This window comes from Ovis aries, chromosome 12, assembly GCF_016772045.2.
Source record: "Ovis aries strain OAR_USU_Benz2616 breed Rambouillet chromosome 12, ARS-UI_Ramb_v3.0, whole genome shotgun sequence".
Classification (NCBI taxonomy): domain Eukaryota; kingdom Metazoa; phylum Chordata; class Mammalia; order Artiodactyla; family Bovidae; genus Ovis; species Ovis aries.
In genome coordinates this window covers 4533058-4555867 of record NC_056065.1, presented here as the reverse complement: position 1 = coordinate 4555867, position 22810 = coordinate 4533058, and the positions used below count along the sequence as shown (strand labels likewise).

The following is a 22810-nucleotide window of genomic DNA, read 5'->3' as shown; positions in this document are numbered from 1 at the left end:
GTACCCCTTCAAATGCGTATCAACTCTGCACTAATATCTGGTGCTAGCCTCAGCCTGTAGGTTTGATATCACTCTGTCTATTTTACAGCTAAAAAAGAAATCATGAAGGGGACTTGGCTAAGATCTTGCAGCTGGAAAGCAAACAGAACAGGCTCTCCATGCTTGATACCCTGTCTCCCATCCTGCAGGTGCAATGATGGGGGACTCCCAAGTAACAGAGTCTCCCCAAGGTCAAGGGGAAGCAAGTGGAGCCAGGCAGGAAGGCGGAAAGGAAAGGAAAGCAAGGGCTCTGTGGGAGTCACGTGCCGCTGGCCAGCCGCCATGCCCATGGGAGAGTGTCCCTTTAAGAGCCCAGGTGTGGGTCAAGCACCACACAGTTTCAGTTTTGGCAGCAGCATCCAGTGTCCCGTCGGAGGCTTCTAGAAAAGCCAGGGCTGCGGACTGGTCAGCAAGCGGTGCTCCTGAAGCTGACGGGATAGGAGGAAGGAGCTCAAAGTAAGTGGGGCTGCTCTGGGGTCCCCGAAAGGATGCCATCTGGGAAGGGCCCTCTGCACGCACAACCCCAGTCCCCAAAGAAGGGGATGAGGGGAACGTGGCCACCGCCCGCGTGCCCAAGCGTGTCGTGGGGGAGCTGATGGGCACAAGCCCAGGTGCATCCCAGAGAGACAAAGTGAGGCCCAGGGGTGAACGCTCAGCAGGTGGGAAGAAGGGATGTCTGGTCTTGGCACATGGCACTCTGCTCAAAATTTGGTCTCTGAGTTCCCTCCTAATTCCTCCATAATTTAACTGTGACCTTAGGCAAGTCACCTAATTGCTCTCTCAGCCTCTGTTTCCTAATGTGCAAAATGGGCATAAAAATAAGGCAGATCATTAATGGTTGATGTGAGATTCAAATGAAAAAAGATGTGTGAAATCGCTTTGAAAACTCTAGAGCGAAATAACAGTTGTTTTGGTGTTTTCCAATTCAGTTCAGTTATTCCAGGACTATTGAGCACCAGACCAACCCAGATAGGATAATGCCTATGCAGGTCCTGGTACAAGGCGGGTACCCTTCTCATCCTTGAAGATTTCTCCTTTCAGCTTCCTGGTGGAGGCACACGCAGTCCATTTTTCTGGGTTTCGAAGACACCCTGAGATCCTTTCCAACTTCCACCCCACTTTGCTGTCACAGATCCCTGCCACCCCAAGGAATAGTGTGCATCACCGTTTCATCCTGTACCTGCGAAGCTGGGAAAGATGAAGTCCTTCCCAGGAAAGGGAGTTAGGCGGGCAGAGCCCCCTGCCAGGCGCGGGCAGAGCCCCCTGCCAGGCGCGGGCAGCATTCTTCACTCCTCAGGCTCCTGTTGCCTCTGCAGCCAGGAGACCTCAGACACCAGCTCTCTTATCCTGACAGTGCCCCAGGCCAGCCAGGGGACCCTCAGCACAAGCGCAGCTGCTCTGCCAGCTGCATCGCTCACCAGCCCCACTGCGTGCCACTGCCCCAGGTCACCTACGCGGCCGGCGCTGTTTTGCACCACAGCCTTCGCTGGCACTCTCCCCTTCACTAGGGGAATTACAAGCCCCTGAACATCTGGAGTTGGGGTGTGTCAATTCGTGGGTTAGTGCAGAAGGTGGCTGTCTACGCTCAGAGCCGGTTTTGAAACTCTCCATCCATCATCCCTCGCCCTGCCCTTGGGTGTGGTGATGTGGCCGACAGAGCAACGAACCAGGAGCCAGGAGAGCAACTGGCTCTGTTGTCTCTGCCTGTCTCTTAGAGCCTCTGGACTCTATGGCTTTATTTTACAAACAGCGTAATAGCAGCAGCTTCCAGGTAGAAAACACACTTTTCCTTGGCTTTCTCAGCTTCATCTTCTTCCCACCTGAAACAAACCCAGTGCGAGGCGGGGTAGGAGTCATAAACCTGTGTCACAGTTGAGGAAACTGAGGCTGTGAATTAATGTGAGTGGCATAAGGCCACCCAGCAGGTATAAATGACAACATTTGGATACAGTCATTTTGGTATGGTCATGGGGATATTTTGACATCACCTAAAAAAACATGATACACAACTTTTTAAAAAGTAGCACACTCGTGTGCTCAGCAGAGACCCCCGCACCTACGTCTTGCCCCCTCTCTGGGTGAGCGGGGGCTGGGGTCCCAAAGACCCTGGCATTGACACAGTGTGATAGGCTGGAAAGAAGTTTTGGAGGCCTTGTGTCCGGTTATAGGAAACAAATGTAACCTGCCGTGCATATGGTAAGTGCTGAATAAATAGCAGCCATTATTAATTTTCAGGAAGAAATTCTGTTGGCACCTACCCCCTGAGTTCAAACACAGTCTTTTCCCAGGAACCACCTTTCCTGCGAAAAGCAGAGAGGAGAGAACCGGACTAAGTCCTCCTCTAAGACTGGATTTCCTGCTCCTGCCCCTTCTGACTGCTTCCTCTCCGCTGTAAGACCCTCTGCTGGACAGCACAGTAACCAAAACCTTGTATGCTTGATCCAGAGTGCCTGAATCTGAGCCCCATCCCAGTCACTTACCTGCTGTGTGACTTTGGGCAAGCGTCTTACTTCTCTGGACCGCCACTGTCTCATTTGTGAAATGAGTTTACCCATTGTACCCTACCGTCCAGGGTAACTGTGAGGACTAAATGAGTTAACACATGTAAAGCCCCTGAAAGTGATTCCATTGTGCCAGCTAAAGTCAGGATCCCTCACTTGTAACCTAGTCCCTGGCACACATCTGCTCTTTCTGGCGTGACAGTCCAATCTGAACAGCTCACCCCCAGTCTTCGAAGGATGCTCAGCAAACAGATGTCTGTTCTCTCACTCTGAGACAGGAAAAAGAGAAGACTGTGTTGATTTTAAAGAGGATGTGGGGAAAGAACTGTTATTTTTAAGCCAGATACCCTACTTAAGACTTTACATATGTCGCCTCATTTAATCCTTATGGTGACTCACTAGACTAGATGCAATTGTCTCCAGTTTACAGATGAACAGTGGGGCTCAATGGATTTAAATAGTCTGCCCCAAAGCACGCAATCCTCAAGTGAGAGAGCCAACAGCCGACCTGAGGAGTCCCTACGCTGCGCTACTCTCTAAGTGCACAGCACTCGTGAGAGTCAAGCGCATAAGCCCCTCAGCCTCCTGTGCTAACAAGTAATTGCAGCCTCTTACAGTGGAAGAGCACTTTACACTGTAGGGAGTGCCTCTATATGTATTAACCATCGTCTCCCATCCCAGGGTAGCCCCCTAACTAGACGAGTCAGGGACGACAATACCCATTTTACAGTTGGGAGAGTTGAGCCAGCACATTTTGCCCAAGGGGGAGAGCTCTTCTGGTAGCCTGTGACAGAGCAGAACTCAGGACCTCTGAGTCTCTTCCACCCTCCCTCGAGCTACTGTCCCGTGAGCACCCAGAACAAAGAAGGCATTGGGCAAAGTGAGAGAAATCAGCCCTGACTTTGTCCTTCTCAGAGAGGGAATGAGGCCATAACCATTCCCAATCTGATCGGTCTTTTCTGAACAGCTGGTCCTGTTCAGAGCAGCCAGGCACTCCCCGGAGAGCAAGGCCTCCTGGAGATGGGGAGATGGATCTCAGTTGGCCCTGCCTTCCAGGAGCTTGCCATCTGGTAGAGTGGGTGAGATAAACACCCACAGACCAAGCTAGGATGGGATAGAGTCAGCAACAGGGCTTCCCAGTCTCTGTTGAAAGGCCATCTAAAAATCTGCAAGCCTTATTCCCAGAGCTTCGTGAAGCCTGGATTCCATGCGTTGAATTTCTGCTGAAGTTTTACATGCCTACTTTTGACAGGGATGGGGTCAGAAAGTCTTGAATCTTCCTAGCTCATACCTTCTTTGGAACCTGTGGCTTCTCTCTCCATCTCCCTGCTCTCTGGAGCTTCAGTGCCTTTTCTCCAACATTGCCTGTGCTTGAAGATCCTCACATATTCCAGGGCTTACGTAAACTATATAACCTCTCTTACAACCGTGCCTGTCATTACAAGCCTGAGGCCCTCCAAACTCCATGGACTGCGCTCCCACCCCTAGCAGTGCCGTGGTTTCCAGGCTCAGCCTCGTGTGCGCTCGGCCTCTGCATCCACAGGAGAAGAGAGTGATAGGTCCACACGGACTTGAGCAGCGCCTCTCCTGGCCATCAGTCCAGGCCAAGGAGCGCCCCTGCCCCAGCCAGGCCAGCTGCGCCCTGCTTCTTTGAGCCCCAAGCTCCCTGCTGCCCCAAGTTCACACTCACAGGAAGTCAGAAACCGCCAACATGGATTCAAGCCCCCCATGGTGCCTGCTCTCTCTTCCCTCCAAAGCCCCGAGGACCGTGAGAGCCTTAACTGTCCCTCCACTGTGAGCCAAGCCAGTGACAAGCCCAGAGCTATTGAAGGCCAAGCCAGGCCCTGGTCCAGAAGACCCTCTCCCTCTGATAGAGAAGGAAGCCTGAAATGAGACGAACAAACATGTGACTCTCAACCACGAGAGCTAAAGGTCAGCCACTCCGACTGAAGGCAAGCTAGCCAGAGTAATTTTATAAGACAGTAGACTCTATTCTTCAGCAGGGCCTATACCTAGCCCCAACCTGCAATTGTGCAGACATATATTGTGAATATATGAGGGGCAGTACCTTGGTAAAATGAGAATGATCTAGAATACCCCAGCCTGACTACTGAAAATACAACTCCTATTTTAAGAGCAAGGAAAGGTGCCTTCATGCATGATATACTAGCCTACGTATATCTGGGAGAATAGGTCCCTCTGAGCATCCAAGGAGTGATAATAGGGTACCAATTTGATCCCATTCTGTTATAAGTCTTGGGGCCAGAATCTCTCCAACCCTTAGATTTCCTCTCTGCCCAGGAAGGTATTCTCTATCCCTCGGGTTGCTGTGATGGTGGATAAAGGTCACAAAGCAAAGAAGGTAGCAGAGCATTCTGTGCCCAGTAAATAATATGCTCTCTCTTTCCTTCCTAAAGCAAATCCTTCGAATCCAGCTCCAGCCCCATGGAACTGGGGCCTCCCTGACACCCAAATCTCCCAGGTTTGGGAACAAATATGGTTTTAAGACTTTGAGAGGAAGGGATTTCTAATGATTTGCAAAGCCCAGGGTCTTTCAGCTGAGAGCAGAGAAACTGCGCTTTAAGTGAAGTTTTGAGCAGAGACTTCCTGCTCCTGAGAACGTAGGGGTGTGGGGAGAGTCCAGTCTAAGCGGGGACTGGACTGTGCGCTTCCTACCAAGGTCAGCTTCCACAAAACTTGCCCTCTAGCTCTGCATGCCTGGTGATCTCATCCCTGGTGGAAGGTTATGCAAAGGGTAACTGGGCACATGTGAGCATCCTCCCCTACATGGACCTTCACTGCTAGCCAAGCATGTCACAAATGAGAGGCGCCTGGGGAGGAAGTCAGGACCACTGCTTTGGAAAATGTGGCCCCTGCCTGCAGCAAGCCAGGGCAAGTGGCTGTTACCAGTCCAGACTAGGAACTGTCTCCTCCAACTCAGCCTATGGGAAGACCCACTGCAGTCCAGAGAAATATCAGGAAGTTTGCTGATGTCAGGGGAGAACAGAGGTGAGAACCAGAGATCCCCTATTAGTTGGGGCTCCTTAAAACAGATGGCACGGTGTCCTCCCACCGGCCACTGCACCCAAGCCCAGTGCAAATGGCAGGTGGTGGGACTCTGCAGTGAGCCCATCCCAAGGAGAGGAGAGAGACTTCCCAGCCCTCTGACCCCTGCTCCCACCTGGGAGTCAGTCCCACGTCCACCCGGGTAGTCCTGCAGCCAGCTTCGTCCTGAGCACATCCGAGCTGGAGCTGACGCTGGCATTTGGCAAAGGCTGCACGCCAGAGGTTAATCATTGGCCTGGTATGAAAAGTCCAGGGCAATTAACCGGAATCAAGAGAGGCTCAAGCTGCCACCCGACACCCATATTTGTCCCTACCTCCCCAAACCCGCTCCCCCAACTCTTCCGAAGAACTGGATAAACAGAATACCTTTATCTCCACGAGGAAATAAAGAGGTGCTTTGCTGGGAAATTCCCTCACAGAAAAGAAGGAACCCAGATAAACAGCTTTATTGCCTTTGGCTCAAGCTAGCGAAGGGTGTCTCTGGGAGCAGGAGCAAGGCCAAGGCAGGAAGGGGGGACTGGGAGATGGGTGCCCGTGCTCCCTGCTGCCTCGAGCCTCCTTATCTTTATGGGTGCTCATCACTGCCCAGAACGTGTTAACACACCTTTCTCCTTTCCCCCTCTCAACGTCAAGTCTGCTCCAAAACTGAAAGCCTGGCAAGGCCCATGGGAGAGTGGGGACTCCCTCTTCACCTCCATCCTCCTCTAGGCTGCGGTCAGGGTCCAGAGGACAGCAGGGCTCAGGCCGGGCCCTGGGGCTCTCAACCTTCTCCAGCCCTGGGCTGTGTCCCCAGAAGTGACAAGGTCCACACGTGCGACACCCCCTGAGTGCCCTCACCTCGAATTTTTCATCTTTGTCCTTCAGCCTCACCAAGCAGGAGGTGGTCACGCCTACATGTTTAACCCTGATCCCATAACGGAGGCTCTGGGAAATCCTGGGCATGTCACTCAGCATCTCACGATCTTGATTTTTCTTATCCAGGAAGTGGTTGTAATTATATCTGTCCTGTCTCATTTAAAGGGAACTTCTAGAGCTCCAGTGAAGTGGTGTAAATGACAATGTTTGAAAAGCAAAGAGCGCTCCACAGATAACAAGAATAAGCACGAAGGATAAGCACCTCACTCAGTTTGAGATGGAATACGGGCAGTGAGACAGACTCAGAGCCTGGACTCTGGGGGTCAGATAAAGCAGGGTTCAGTCTTCCCCACCACCTCCACCCCCACCCTACCGATCCCCACATTTAATCCCTGTGTGGCCTTGAGGAAAGCCCTTAACCTTTAAGCTTTCATTTCCTCCTACGTCAAGTGTAGATAAGGGTGCCCGCCTCCTAGGAGTGATAGCAAGCTTAAATGAGATACTGGAGGAGCGTTGTTTCACGGGTACGTCATGAAACGAGCTGCGCGGACCGTTGGCAGTGGCTGTGACCGCGCTGCCTCTGTGCACCTCTATTTACTCGCATGACAGGCCATAAATTGTGCCAGCCCCCTCCACCTCCCAGGGATGTAGGGAGGGCAGCTGGAGCAGAGAGGTAGAGACACTTCTTGGTAATAACCAATGATCTGGGGAGCTGTTTCTGCGATCTTAAGGTCTTGCCCAGAACGGTGCCTACCCCCAACCCCACGCGGGTGGGGAAACAGAGGAAATGACGCGTGTGTGTCCCTATCCCAAAGGAACTAGCAACTTAGCTGAGAAGACGAAAGTCTACCTATCCCTGCTGAAGAACAAAAGGCACTGTGGGACGACGGGACTTTGAGCTGTGATGGGAAAGGTGGGGCCATTCACTCTTTGCCAGGTTTTATGTCCGTTACTGGAGACGCAGAATCGAACAGGTATTACAGGGGCCAGAAGCTCAGCTAGTCTTGGACGACAAAGGCGTTTCATCCCCTCCTGCCGCTGTCTTTCAGCAACCTCGCAGGACGGTGGCTGGCGGCAGAGACCCACGGGAGCCCCCAGCGATGTCGCGCCTGTTCCTCGCCTGCCTGCTGGCCGTCTTCCCAGGTGCGTCAGCCAGGCCCCGGCCCGCTCCATCCTAGTCCCCTGGGGCCCAGGGATAACGTCCAGGCAAGGCTGGCACCCCCTCGGGGAGCGACCGCAGATGCTGCAAGGAGGATGGGTGAGCCAGCGCCGGGGCGGCAGGGCTAGAAATGGCACGCTCTCACGTGTGGCCAAGGGTCTTCACTGGGAACAAGGAAAACGAGACCTTGACCTTAAACCCAGCCTCACTCTTGAGTTGCTTTGGGGTTTGGGAGAAATGACTTATATTTGTGCCTGTTGACATTTTTACCTGGAAAAAAAAGAAGAAAAGAATCTACAAAATAGTTTAGAAATGTAGGGAAATAGCAGATACAAATGAGACGATGCAGCACTCCACAAGGATGGTTTTAAACATATGTATATATAATACACATATGGATAGTATACGTATGCTGCTGCTAAGTCGCTTCAGTCGTGTCCGACCCTGTGCGACCCCAGAGACAGCAGCCCACCAGGCTCCCCCGTCCCTGGGATCCTCCAGGCAAGAACACTGGAGTGGGGTGCCATTTCCGTCTCCAATGCATAAAAGTGAAAAGTGAAAGTGAAGTCGCTCAGTCGTGTCCGACTCTTAGCGACCCCATGGACTGCAGCCCACCAGGCTCCTCCGTCCATGGGATTTTCCAGGCAAGAGTACTGGAGTGGGGTGCCATTGCCTTCTCCGATAGTATATATATAAATGTATATAAATATATACTATATAAATATATATAATTATATATTATATATATAATATGTAAATATATTATACCTATTTAAATATATGTAAATATGTATATATGCAAGAAATACTATAAGTATATGTATACAAGCAAGGAGATCACTAAGTTTGCCATTTGTTTTCTTAATGTGCTTATCATTGATGAATTATGATTAAAATCTTAGAATTGCTTAATAATTGTGCAATGTAGCAATTGCCTAGCTGCAGCACCTGGTAACTAACCTACAGAAGACGTATGTCTCAGGAGGAAAAGTTCATGACCTCAGCATGGACTGTCTAGACCCCCTCAGGAGGCTTTCCCTCCGGCAGCCTCAGAAAGCCCCTGTCTCTGCCCCCACAGCGGTCTCCATGAAGAGTCCCATCTTCGGTCCCGAAGAGGTGACCAGTGTGGAAGGCCGCTCAGTGTCCATCACGTGCTACTACCCGGCCACCTCCGTCAACCGGCACACACGCAAGTACTGGTGCCGGCAGGGAGCCAAGGGCCGCTGCACGACCCTCATCTCCTCGGAGGGCTACGTCTCCGACGACTATGTGGGCAGAGCCAACCTCACCAACTTCCCGGAGAGTGGCACGTTCGTGGTGGACATCAGCCATCTCACCCGGAACGACTCAGGGCGCTACAAGTGTGGCCTGGGCATTAGCAGCCGTGGCCTTAACTTCGATGTGAGCCTGGAGGTCAGCCAAGGTAAGGGCTCAGGCTCCTTGGATTTCTGGGGAGAGCGAGAGGGAAGAAGGATTTCCTGAAAGGGCAGGGTGTCCTGGCATGGGGAAGGCTGTGTGTCCATCCAGAGCCTTCCATTTGCACAGTAGAAGGTGGGAATGAGACAGATGGGACCTACTTGGATATGGGGAGGGCGGATGGGCCTCTCTAGGTCTTAAGGGCCTGACACAGTTCTGGTTTTACTGAAGCTCTAGCTTAGAAGAGCGTGAGGAGAACAAGTTCTCTCCTCATATTTGTTGCAGGTGGGACCAGAGGTCCAGGAGCAGGGGGAGATTCGTAGGCATCCTTAAGCTCTGCTGTTAGAGCACCCTTCACATCAAGACCTCGGCCAGCAGACTTCTTTTAACATGTATCTCTTACCTGATCTCCAGTAGTCCCTCGGAAGCCTCTGCGTAAATTAAATGATCAGTTCTTGTCCAAAGACCATAAGATTGGGTGTAACAAATGACACGGGCCCAAGTATCGAGAGGGAACAGAGCAGGGAAAGATGAGTGCCAGCTTGGGAAGGCTTCCTGGAGGGGGCAGCAGAAAAGCTGGGCTTTGGAAGACAGATTCTGATGCTGTCTCTCCGGGAAAGAGGGCCCTCCGGGTGATAAGCGTACCCAGCCCTCATCAGAAACATTGAGGAAGTGAACCGTGTGGAAGGCAGCTCAGCATCCTATGATGCAAGAAAGAAAACCACAACTTGTTCCCCACCCTTCACCCTGCAGATCCTGCCCAGGCAAGTGATGCCCACATCTACCCTGTAGACGTGGGCAGGACCGTGACCATCAACTGCCCCTTCACGAGTGCGAATTCTCAGAAGAGAAAGTCCTTGTGCAAGAAGACAGGCCAGGACTGTTTCCTAATCATCGACTCCACCGGGTATGTGAGCGGCAGCTATACCGGCAGGATACGTCTCAATATCGCGGGTACCAACACATTAGTGTTCAGCGTTGTCATCAACCGAGTCCCACTCAGCGATTCTGGGATGTACGTCTGCCAGGCTGGGGACGATGCTAAAGCCGATAAGAGCAACGTTTACCTCCAGGTGCTGGAGCCCGAGCCTGAGCTGGTTTACAGAGACTTGAGGAGCTCAGTGACCTTTGACTGTTCCCTGGGCCCCGAGGTGGCAGATACAGCCAAATTTCTGTGCCAGCAGAAGAATGGGGAAGCTTGCAATGTGGTCATCAACACCTTGGGGAAGAAGGCTCAGGACTTCCAGGGCAGGATCCTGTTCCTGCCCAAGGACAACGGCGTCTTCAGTGTGCACATTGCCAGCCTGAGGAAAGAGGACGCGGGGCGCTACGTGTGCGGGGCCCAGCCTGAGGGTCAGCCCGAGGAAGGCTGGCCTGTGCAGGCCTGGGAACTCTTCGTCAATGAAGGTGAGACCTGAGAGGCAGAAAGGGGAGAGATGGGCAGTCTGCAGGTGAGAGCCCCGCTCGGCCCCTCTGGGTCTATCTGACAGCTTCTGTCCGTTGACCGTATCTGCTCACTGACACGCCCTGGACCAGATGCTCTGGGGGCAGCACGAGAGTCCCAAGGCTGTGCACGATGGCCTCTGCCTTGTGCAATCTCTTAAATCTTCCTCTCTGTTACCAAAGGCCTTTGATGGCTGCCCCTGATCCTTAGGAATGAGGGGAGTGAAGATCCCGACTGTCTGGGTTTCAGAGAGCCGTGGGAGGCACTCTACGTGGAGTCTCCCTGACCCCGGAGCAGGATGGCAGCTCATCCATCGCATTCCGGTGGAAGAAGCCTTGGCTTGTGTTGGTCTCATAGCTTTCCCAAGTCAACGCCCCGGCTTCTAAAATCTCCCCTCCAACATCTCAGGGCTACTTGTTATTCAGCGTGATCTGGTTGAATCCCTGCCCCTTCCCACCCTGCGAGCACTCTGTAGTGAGTTACTGTCTTGAGAAACTGAACCAGTACTTGAAGTTCGTGGTCACTACGCTTGAGGCTTTCCCGTAAGGGGCTCCCATTCCCTGTCCTTCTTTCTCCTTCCAGCTCAGTCCTCACCACCTCCCTCAGCTTCTTCGGTCACCTGGGACTCTCCCAGAGCCTCAGCCTTAGTTTCTTGAAGATAGACCCTGCTTCTCTTGGACGTGGCCTTTGTGGCCCTCAATAATTAAATTTATCTGTGCTACATAGTATATATTTTAAATCAAACTGTTCTAAATATATTTTCTTAATTTGGAGAAAAAAACCCACCTGGCCATCTTGTGGGACGAGCTAATAATAAAAAGATAAAAACTACCCAGAGGGAGATTTTATAAGAAGCCCAAGGCGAAAGGCTGATGGTCACTCTTTAAATGGCTTCTGTTCTCTGCTCAGAATAAGGTTAGGAAGGAGTAGTGGGGGAGGTCCCTGGAGATGGGGAGAAGGCTCCTGCACCAGGCTCCGTGACATTCGGAAAGGCTCTTTCACTTTCTGAGGTTGGTAAGGGGATTGCTCTACACCTCACTCTCCACCCTGGCTGAGCCCACCGGGAGGAGGCTGCCCAGCCCATGCTGAGTTCTCCCATCCCATCTTTGTCTGTGCTTCCAGAGACGGCAATCCCCGCAAGCCCCTCCGTGGTGAAAGGTGTGAAGGGAGGCTCTGTGACCGTATCTTGCCCCTACAACCCGAAGGATGCCAACAGCGCGAAGTACTGGTGTCGCTGGGAAGAGACTCAAAACGGCCGCTGCCCACGGCTGGTGCAGAGCAAGGGGCTGGTGAAGGAGCAGTACAAGGGCAGGCTGGCGCTGCTCGCCGAGCCGGGCAACGGTACCTACACCGTCATCCTCAACCAGCTTACGGACCAGGACACCGGCTTCTACTGGTGCGTGACCGATGGCGACACGAGCTGGACGTCCACAGTGCAGCTCAAGGTTGTCGAAGGTAAGAGTTGAACTTGGGCAAGAGGGAAGGGAGGCAGCTCCGGGACCCCTCCAGTCAACCACAGCATCACCCCCAGCCACTCTGCCTCCCGCCTCCCCCGCCTCCAAGCTGCTGGAGAGAGCCCACCCGTTCATCCCATAACCAGCACCCTTCCCCCACCTGTTCATACCAGCAACAAACACCCTTTCCTGCCCCCAAGCTCTTCAAACCACCACACATAGCAACTCCTGTGATCAAGAGCATCAGCTTCTTTGACAGTCTGTATGGCATCAGCTGAAGCAGAGTTCAGTTCTTTGTACCGAGTCATTGCTGTTGTTCAGTTGCTAAGTCACGTCCAGTTCATTGTGACCCCATGGACTACTGCACACCAGGCTTCCCTGTCCATCAGCAACTCCAGGAGCTTGCTCAAACTCATGTCCATTGAGACAATGATGCCAACCAACCATCTCATCCTGTGTCGTCCCCTTCTCCTCCTGCCCTCAATCTTTCCCAGCATCAGGGTCTTTTCCAATGAGTCAGCTCTTTGCATCAGGTGGCCAAAGTACTGGAGCTTCAGCTTTAGCATCAGTCCTTCCAATGAGTATTCAGAGTTGACTTCCTTTAGGATTGACTGGTTTCATCTTGCTGTCTAAAGGACTCTCAAGAGTCTTCTCCAGCACCATAGTACTGAGTCCAAGAGAACAGATAACGGCAAGGAAACACATAGAAGCCCTTGGCAAGGCCCGTGGTCTGTGATAGACTGGAATGACTCATGGTGGTCACCAATGATCTATTACATGGTCACATAATTGTAAGTGCTTTTTGTTCAGTACAGTGTATTTATTTAGCATGCAGTCCAAAAAGGAACCGGACTGTGGACAGAGCACCCCCGCCCCGGCCCCCAGTCACATGCCTGCAGCATCACCAGGGCCAACCTCTGCACCTGTTTCTCCCTCCCTGCTCCAGGAGAACCAAGCCTCAAGGTACCCAAGAACGTCACGGCTTGGCTGGGAGAGGCCTTCAAGCTCTCCTGCCACTTCCCCTGCAAGTTCTACTCCTTTGAAAAGTACTGGTGTAAGTGGAGCAACGAAGGCTGCAGCCCCCTGCCCACCCAGAACGACGGCCCCAGCCAGGCCTTCGTGAGCTGCGACCAGAACAGCCAGATCGTCTCCCTGAACCTGGACACGGTCACCAAGGAGGACGAAGGCTGGTACTGGTGTGGAGTGAAGGAGGGCCCCCGATACGGGGAGACAGCGGCTGTCTACGTGGCGGTGGAGAGCAGGGCGAAGGGTGAGTCTCCAAGGGCCAGGCCCACATGCCCCAGGGGACTCCAGAGAAAACTGCCTAAGAACATCTCCATCAAGCGTGGCCCCAGGTTTGACTGTGAGAGGCAGGGGCCAGGGGAGGCCTTATGCCCCTTTCTGGTCTCATTTGTCCTTCCAAAAAGGGCATCCCAAACAAACATACAAACTCATCAAAAATAGTCATTTGTCAATTAACCTCAGTCTCAGGACAAATCCCATAGTCACCCTTTCAGGCCACCATGAAGCCCATTCTATACGGAGAGGTCTTCTACATGTAGACATGTCCAAGTCACTGTTAAACATACTCTGCCAAAATCGGCTCCAGAGAGCCAGATAACCTCCATGCACAAGGTCTGGTAAGGAAAATTCAGGCAATCTCTTCCAGTAAGGCTGCATTTCAAACCACTTCTAAAAATATCCCATGAAATGTCTTATCCCTAATGAGAGGGTATTTTTGTGTGGAGGCATGCTGAGTGGTTAAGTCGTGTTCAACTCTGTGACCCCATGGACGGTTGCCCGCCAGGCTCCTCTGTCCACGGGATTCTCCAGGAAAGAATACAGAGTGGGTTGCCATGCCCTCCTCCAGGGGATCTTCCCAACGCAGGGATCGAACTTGGATCTCTTATGTCTTCTGCACTGGCAGGCGGGTTCTTTACTTTTAGCGCCACCTGGGAAGCAGGCACCAGAGATCAGGGATCGAACAGGTGTCTCCTGTGTTGGCAGGCAGATTCTTTACCATTGAGCCACCAGGGAAGCCCAAGGGGTATGTTTAGCGCCTCTAGAAATGAGGTTATGGCAGCTTCCAGCTGTCCGGCTCACTGAGGGACCCCTCGCCAAGCTGCCCCCGACTCTTGGCAACCCCACGGACTGTAGCCCACCAGGCTCCTCCGTCCATGGGATTTTCCAGGCAAGAACCCTGGAGTAGGTTGCCATTTCACTGTAGTCAAGAGGCCCTGGGCCAACCCTGTGAAGACTCTCCCGGTCAGCCCTTGTGCACAGCCGGATCTAAGCCCACAGCCTTACAATGGAAGCGAAGTCGGTATGAATAGGACAGAGGTTGTCTGTGACAGGCTGGAGAAGAGCGTAGCTCCCCTGCTTCTACTGTTCTCTGAGACCCTGTCCGAAAAGGCATGAGATCTCCCCACAACCCTAGGATTCCTAATGAAGCCCCGCTCCGCAGACTCCCTAAATTCAAGCCCCTCTCTGCTCTCCCCAGGGTCCCAAGACGCCAAGCAAGTGAACGCTGCCCCTGCGGGGGCGGCAATAGAGTCAAGGGCTGGGGAAATCCAGAACAAAGCCCTTCTGGACCCCAGGCTTTTTGTAGAGGAAATCGCCGTGAAGGACGCTGCTGGTGGGCCCGGAGCACCCGCAGATCCCGGCCGGTGAGGAGGGGTCTGGGGACCCCCACCTGGAGAACATTCAAGAGGCCAAGGACCTGGGGCTGGGTCACCAGGTCCCAGGAAGTGAGCCTGTCTGCCTCTTGACAGTGGGTGCACCCATGCCGCCTTGGCCTGTGGTCTCTGCCCTTCTCCTGAGGCCAGGGAGCGGTCCTCCATTCAGCTCCATCTCCCAGTCCTGGGATGCAGGGAAGACCCAGTACTCACTTTTGTCCTGTCTGGGAGGGCTTCTTAGAAGGACGGAGCTTGGGGTACTGTATCCGGAGGAGGGAGTGGATAAATCTGGTTGGCTGGAGCCAACCTGCCAGCCCCTCCTGGGACCCGCAGTGTCCCCTTCAGGGACTAAGTTAACCCTTCCCCCAGACCTGCAGGACACAGCGGGAGCTCCAAAGTGCTGGTCTCCACCCTGGTGCCCCTGGCCCTGGTCCTGGCCGCAGGGGTCGTGGCGATCGGGGTGCTCCGAGCTCGGCACAGGAAGAATGTCGGTGAGTCCCAGGGCGCTGCCTGCCTGCCGCCTGCAGCCTCCAGCCCTCAGTCCTGGCCCCGCAGCCCTGAGGGGACTGCCAGGGTCCATCCCCTCTCATCCGCTCGGAGGAAGGGTCCGGGCAAAGTGAGGCAGGGAATGATCAATGCACACATGCCCGAAACTTCCATTCGGTGCTGCCGTCCAAATGCCGTCTCTGGAAGTGCATCTTCAGTCGCTAGCGGGTCTAAGCTCACAGGGAGGGGCTCCGGGAAGAGGAGGGCAGGGTCCCGGAAACCTGGGCTTCCAGGCTGCGTGTGAGGACCAGTCAGCTGGGTGGCGCTGGGCGTCCTCTTCATACCTCTGGTGTCCATACAGCTCAAGACAGAGATGAGGATAATCACCTAAAAGGGCTGGTGAGAGGGCAAAACAAGATCCTGTGTCCTGGAAGGTCCCAGAGTGATGAGCAGAGGCCAGGGGCTGCTGGGTCTAGGTTGTCTGTGGACAGGGCCTGGCAGGGAGGCTTGGGTCATTTTCATTCTGGGTCCTCATCAGAGACAGCCGTCAGAGACCCTGTCCCACTCCAGCCCTCCTGCAGGGATCCCTCGGGGACCTTCCGCCCCCAGCCCTGCACCAACCCCCCTCTCTCCCCAACAGACCGGATTTCAATCAGGAGCTACCGGACAGATATCAGCATGTCGGACTTTGAGAACTCCAGAGATTTTGAAGGACGCGACAACATGGGAGCCTCTCCAGAGGCCCAAGAGACGTCTCTCGGAGGGAAGGACGGTATGCCCCTCCCTGGAGGACTGCCCAGGCCCCGGGGGACAAGCATGAGCCCCAGCTCTGCCTCTGGAGTGGGAATGGGGGGCCAGGGAGGGCTGATCCCCCCCTCTCCTGCTCTTCACACAGAGTTTGCCACTGCTACCGAGGACACCGTGGAGAGCAAAGAACCCAAGAAGGCAAAGAGGGTGAGGGCAAGGAGGGAGAAGAGGGCATCGCGTGAGGGTGATGAGGAAAGGCAGTAAGGCCTGCAGTTAGACACCGGGAGAAGTCGTCTCCAATGGGGGCTGGTGCCAGGACAGGGAAGGGGTGCATCTGCCTGGCTCCAGGGTTGATGTGGCTGAAATCCAGGCAGGAGGTGAGCTGCACTGATGAGCTATCAACAGGAGGAGGGAGGGAGGTGGTGCAGGGGCGTGGGGAGGGGACTGGGGGCGTTGGTGAGGACAGTGACTGCATTAAAGATTCTGCCCATGGGGGGGCAGGCCAAATGGCACTCCCTGGGTATCAGGGAGGTGCTCTTCCCGGGCCGTGGGACTCACAGACTTAGCTCAGCACCCTCGCTGGAGGATTTTTGGGGACTGGCGTTTTTGCTGGGCCTGGAAGACTTTTGCTCACAGGGGGCCCCTTCCCACCCCAACTAAGATCCATGTCAGTTGAAACCCTACCTACCCTCAGGTCGCAGGTTACCCTCTCCTTGTGTTTCCCTGATCCCGAGGCACTAATGCTTATTATCACTGATGCTTATTATCACATCCACACCCCCTGGCCATAGTAAAGACCCCAGCATCTGGAACAGTGAGGGGAACATGTCAGTCCGGGAGACAGCGGTCCCCTCCAGGCTGGTGGTGTGCCTCTGAGCTGGTAGAGGAAGAAGCTGTGAACCTCTGTGGCTAATGCCAGCCTGGGTCACCTTGGCCACGACTGTGGGCAGGGCTTCCGGGGACGGGCTCGGGGCCACAGAGATGGTTCTGCTCCACGTGTTGGAAGGAGGTAGTGAGACCGAGGGCGGTATTTTTAGAAGCTACAGCTTTCCGTTTCTCATGATCAGTCCCTCTAGGTGAGCATGGCGGCTGGGATGAAGCAGGTGGGTGGACACAGGCTTGAGCTGCTTATGACAAGATCGTGAATATAGGACCCTTAGCACGTCCCCTCCCCTCGACCCCCACTGTCCCAGAGCCGCGGCCTCCAACACTGACTCCTCTCCTGTCACCCCCCCAGTCGTCCAAGGAGGAAGCTGACGAGGCCTTCACCACCTTCCTCCTCCAGGCCAAAAACCTGGCCTCCACCACAACCCAGGACGGCCCAACAGAAGCCTAGATGGAGCCCTGGGCGCCCCTTCCCTCCGCACGTGGCAATCACGCTCCGAATCACAATGATCCTCAGGGCCCTCAGCTCGGGGGGCTCCGCTGCCTGCACCCACACCCCGCCTAGGCATCTCCTACCTGTCCTCAGAGGGTGTGCTGGCCCCTTCTTGGTGGCATCCAAGCCTGGCTTACTTGTTCCTATTGGGGGTGAGGTGATACGAGGAGTTCCCACCTGCAGCTTATTCGAATGAGAAAACTAAAGGTGTGGAGGAGAATTAAGATCGCAGAGGGGCCTCTCAGAAAGAAAAGGGACCGGATGGGTGGGGAGACAACCGCAGAAGGGGGGCCGTTCAGCGCTCCCCTGTGCCCTCATTTGGGGACGTCAGTGGAATTCTCCCTTCCACCCCATCTCTGCACCTCTCCATCCCCACTCCATCTTCTCTTCTTCTTTCCCTCATTAAAAATGTGCATTTCGTTACTCACTAGATTCCAGGTGCTCTGCTAGGCACTGGGAGAGACAGGCCGCAATCCCAGCCAGCAGCCTTCTGGAAACATCACGGGGCCCCTGGAGGCCACAGCTTCTCTTCATGAGCACACTCACTGACATCTCATCAGGGTTCCTCACCTCTGCCTCTACTGGGAGAAATCATAAAAGGCCTGCAGCCCTGAGGCCTTAGGGATTATGCAACACGGGCAACCACACAAGCCACCATCAACACATTCTTACCATTTTACAGGTGAGAAAGCTGAGGTCCTAAGAGGTGAAGAGGTTTGCTCACAGGCAGCAAGTGAGATATACTAATGTCAAAGCTAGATTTGACACCAGCTATCTCTAAGGAGGGCCTCTGCTCTCCAGATGAGACAGAATGCCATAGGAAGGAGAAGAAAAATGCAAATAAGACTGGTCTTTCACAGGCCCCACTTCAGGGAAGATACCCTTCCCTGTCTGTCACTCACAGAGACCTAATAGGATAAGTGAATGGTCAAACACTCAAAATCCCCGAATTTGAAGAGTTCTGAGTGGAAAGAGAGAAAAAAGGGGGAATTTGATGGTGCCAGGGATGGGCTGATCGCCAAAGAACTAAGGTTTAAGTTTTGTTTTTTTTTTTCCTTCTAAGCTCTGCACTTCAACTAGCGTCTATGAGCTGGCACTTGCTAACAAATCAAAAATGTAAATTAATTAATAATTAAAGACCATGATTTCCTTCAAGGAGGCTCAGACTGCATTTGTCCCCATACCGTCTGTTCCCCAGGCAACCCTTTCAGAGAAGTTTGCTCTTTTAGGCACCCCAGGACACAAGTCTAAACCAGCTTTCCCCTACCTCCAGCGCTGGGCTGAGAGAGGCTAGCAAGTGGCCTGCAAGTGGGACCAAGGTTATCTTCAACAAAAGGATAGTTTGGGGTCTATCCCAGTGGTCAAGACCCCAAAGCTCTGTGTTATAGAAGATAATTAAGACTGAAAGCGGGTGTAACCAGCAGTCCTCTTAGACATTAAAAAATATCTTGGTGTGGCATCCGTGGAACACTTGACCTTAAATCTCATACCTCCCTGGGTTTTCCGCTGAGATCAAGAGGCTGTTAATCAAAACTCAGGTAACCAAATGAATAAACTCCCTCCACAGACCATCAACTAGAGGCCAGCCAGATGATATGTGTTGGGCTTTAGAACAGTTGACCCAAAGTCTCATGGGGGGCAAAGATTAGATAAAGGATCCCCGTGTTGCCTAAGGACATTCCAAGGTTTTGGTGCTAAACCTTATCATATCCTACAAGCACTCACATCACCACTAGACTCTTTCTTAGGGTGTCTGTGTGTAGAAAGTTTCCTGTGGTAGAGAGTTCCTCCTGACCTTCTACCCCACCTGATGTGGGGCAGAACCTGGTCCTGAACATAACGTTTTCCATGCTATGTGCTTCCCCAGTCAGATCTCAGCATTTCGGGAGAATTAAAACTGCACGATGTGTCTTAAGCTATCACACAGCTATCCTGTTTTACCCTCAGGAAGCTGATCTCTGACCCACCAGAGAGTCATGTCTGGGGCAGAGGGCTAAGATACAACTTCTGTGTTAATGTGATAACCTGCACACCAGTGCTGAGCTCAGGCAGCCTATCCTGGTCCCTAGAATCAAAAGCCAAGAAACGTCCCTAAAGCTGCAATCTTCTCTTGTTCTGAACTGACATTGTCAATAGGCAACAACAACTTTAGTACTATGTCCTGCCCCCAACCCACCTGCTCCTTCTATGAAGAAGGAAGCTGGTCTATGGCCTCAACGGGACCGCTAATAAGTTACAAAAAATCACCAAATTGCAGGGGAGGTTGGATGGGATATTAATTTCCTAGGGCTACTCTAGGAAGTGCCATGAACTGGGTGGCTAAAAACAACTGTAATTTATTTTTTCACCGTTCAGGAGTCTAGAAGTCTGACATCTAGGTGGCAGTGGGGTCAGTTCCTTCTGAGGGCTCTGAAGGAGAATCTGCTCATGTCTCTCTCCTGGTTTCTGGTGGCTGCCAGCAATCCTTGGCTTGTAGCGGCATCTCTCCACTCTCTCCCTCCATCATCACCTAGCCTTCTCCCTGTGTGTTCCTCTGCCTTCACATACCTTCTTACAAGGGCATCAGTTATTGGACTGAGAGCCCGCTGTAATCTGGCTTGACCTCATTCTAGTGAATTACATCTGTAAAATTCCTGTTTTTAAATATTTAAGGTCATATTCTGAGTTTCCAGATGGACATGAATTTTGGAGGCACACTAGACAGCCCAATATAGGGGAAAAACAATCAACTGTGGGATTGATGACGATAAACCATAAAACCACAGTGTCCAGCAACCACTCAGAGAACTGCTTCAGTATTTCTGATGGCAAGAGAATCTTCCTCAGGTTCTTGAATCATCTTGAATTTTTTCTTTTAAAAATCAATTATATAATAATGATTACGCATTACAAAGTCCTAATAGTGGTTGCTGCTGCTAAGTCGCTTCAGTCGTGTCCGACTCTGTACGACCCCAGAGACAGCAGCCCACCAGGCTCCGCCATCCCTGGGATTCTCCAGGCAAGAACACTGGAGTGGGTTGCCATTTCCTTCTCCAATGCATGAAAGTGAAAAGTGAAAGTGAAGCCGCTCAGTCATGTCTGACTCTTAGCGACCCCATGGACTGCAGCCTACCAGGCTCCTCTGTCCATGGGATTTTCCAGGCAAGAGTACTGGAGTGGGGTGCCATTGCCTTCTCCAATGCGTGAAAATGAAAAATGAAAGTGAAGCTGCTCGGTTGTGGCCGACTCTTAGCGACCCCATGGACTGCAGCCCACCAGGCTCCTCCGTCCATGGGATTCTCCAGGCAAGAGGACTGGAGGGCGTGCCATCGCCTTCTCCTAATAGTGGTTGAGAATCTGTTTATAGCAGTTGATTTCTGTTTGTAAAACTATACACATTCTGTGCTTAGTTGCTCATTCGTGTCTGACTCTTTGTGATCCCGTGGATTGTAGCCCGCCAGGCTCCTCTGTCCATGGGGATTCTCCAGGCAAGAATACTGGAGTGTGTTGCCATGCCCTCCTCCAGGGAGTCTTCTCAACCCAGGGATCGAACCCAGGTTTCCCTCACTTCAGGCAGATTCTTTACCTACTAAGCAGCCAGGGAAGCCAGAGAAGTCTGGCGTGGGTAGCCTATCCCTTCTCCAGGGGATCTTCCTAACCCAGGAATAGAACCGGGGTCTCCTGCATTGCTGTTTCATTCTTTACCAGCTGAGCTACCAGGGAAACCCAAAACTATATATATATATGTATGTATGTATATGTGTGTGTGTGTATAGCTAGTATTTATTAATATTAGCACTATATATATACATAGACATATATATATAGCTTTACAACTTAGCTATAGATAGTGGCTATATAATTTAATAGATAGATAGGTAGATAAAATTTGTCCAAGTCTTTCCCAAAACTCAGAACAGGGCATCTCTCCTAAGACAGCAGAGAGGACCTGCATGATGCGGTCTGTGAAGCTGGTTCCCAAGGCAGAGAAACAGGTAGAGTTCCCCTGTCCCCACACTTCTGTGAAATAATTCTGCTATGGAGCCTGTACAGTAAAATAATGAATCATCTCAGAAAGACTACATATCTAAGTAGACTGGCATACTGAGAGAGAAGACATAAGACTGAGACCAACGACCCCCATCTAGCCAGGAAGCTGAAGCCAGAAGGGAAGGAAGATAGGCTGTAAAGTTGAAGGAGTTCTCTAAGCTTATAACCCTCTCCTAAGGCAGATAAAGAAACAGGCAGCAATCCACCCTTCAGTTCAGTTCAGTCGCTCAGTCTTGTCCAACTCTCTGCGACCCCATGAATCCACCCTTACTAGAGCCAAAAGTCTTTGTTTAAATGTGTGAAGCTGCTGCTGCTGCTGCTGCTGCTGCTAAGCCACTTCAGTCGTGTCCGACTCTGTGCGACCCCATAGACAGCAGTCCACCAGGCTCCACCATCCCTGGGATTCTCCAGGCAAGAACACTGGAGTGTGTTGCCATTTCCTTCTCCAATGCATGAAAGTGAAGTCACTCAGTCATGTCCGACTTTACGTGGCCCCATGGACTGCAGCCTATCAGGCTCCTCCGTCCATGGGATTTTCCAAGCAAGAGTACTAGAGAGGGTTGCCATTGCCTTCTCCCATGTGTGAAGCTAAATACCCTAAAATCTTTTTTGCTGACTCCAGTATCTTTGCCCAGAAAATCCCATACATGGACGGAGGAGGCCTGGTAGGCTACAGTCCATGGGGTTGCACAGAGTCAGATAAGACTGAAGCGACTTAGCAGCCACAGCACATTAAAATTCATCCAAATATCCACATATGTGGGTTCTAACCTGAGAGCACCAATAGGAAAATGACCATATTCAGGAAAGAGAGTTTACCAAAACTCTACCGTTTCTTGTAGTAGAACGTCATGGGTCCGTTTACTGTAAAGTTAACCTTCCCAAAAGCCCATTGCTGTGGAGCAGGCAAGCCTAGGGTCCAACTTAGAAAGAGGTAACCGCAGGACGCCCAAGGTGCCTCTACCTTGGCGGGCTGCCTAGTGAGTCCAGAGAGCAGAGGATTCTCGGGTCTGTCTTGGGGGAAAGCAGTACTGGGTCATGGCAAGGGACACCTGAGGATTTGGGCTCTAGGTCTGGGAATGTCAGGATATGGCTCTTATGAGTCTGGCCTGTGGAAGGTCAAAGCTCAGTTCAGTTCAGTTCAGTTCAGTTGCTCAGTCGTGTCCGACTCTTCAAGACCCCATGGACTGCAGCATGCCAGGCCTCCCTGTCCATCACCAACTCCCAGAGTCCACTCAAACTCATGTCCATTGAGTTGGTGATGCCATCTCATCACCATCTCATCCTCTGGCGTCCCCTTCTCCTCCCACCTTCAACCTTTCCCAGCTTCAGGGTCTTTTCAAATGAGTCAGTTCATTGTATCAGTTTCAAAGCTGGGTGATGCCATAAGCAAGCAGCGCCTATCAGGAGAGCCTCCCCTTGGATGACAAGGACTAGTCCCCTCACTGCTCCTACTATATTCCAGCCCCAGGAGGTGCCTGCCTCCTGCAGCCCTCACAGAGAGCTTATGAGAAATGCTCTTCCCACCCTCTTTGTAACAGAGGGGGGATAATAAAACCTC

At 52.5% G+C, this 22810-nt stretch overlaps 1 protein-coding gene across 2 annotated transcripts; it reads left to right on the top strand.

Annotated features, from left to right (window-relative positions):
• The first annotated feature begins 371 nt into the window (after positions 1–371).
• PIGR (polymeric immunoglobulin receptor) lies at positions 372–18375 on the top strand. Of its 2 annotated transcripts, none has more exons than XM_004013573.4 (11): positions 372–495; positions 7511–7604; positions 8699–9043; positions 9790–10443; positions 11603–11935; positions 12881–13204; positions 14435–14600; positions 14979–15100; positions 15736–15867; positions 15991–16049; positions 17080–18375. In XM_004013573.4, the coding sequence occupies exons 2-11, from the start codon at positions 7562–7564 to the stop codon at positions 17176–17178; spliced, it is 2277 nt and encodes a 758-aa protein (XP_004013622.3). In that variant the 5' UTR covers positions 372–495; positions 7511–7561; the 3' UTR covers positions 17179–18375. The 2 variants fall into 2 exon arrangements, with proteins under 2 accessions (XP_004013622.3, XP_042112953.1); XM_042257019.1 differs by having other exon boundaries at positions 372–7374.
• Positions 18376–22810: the final 4435 nt, after the last annotated feature.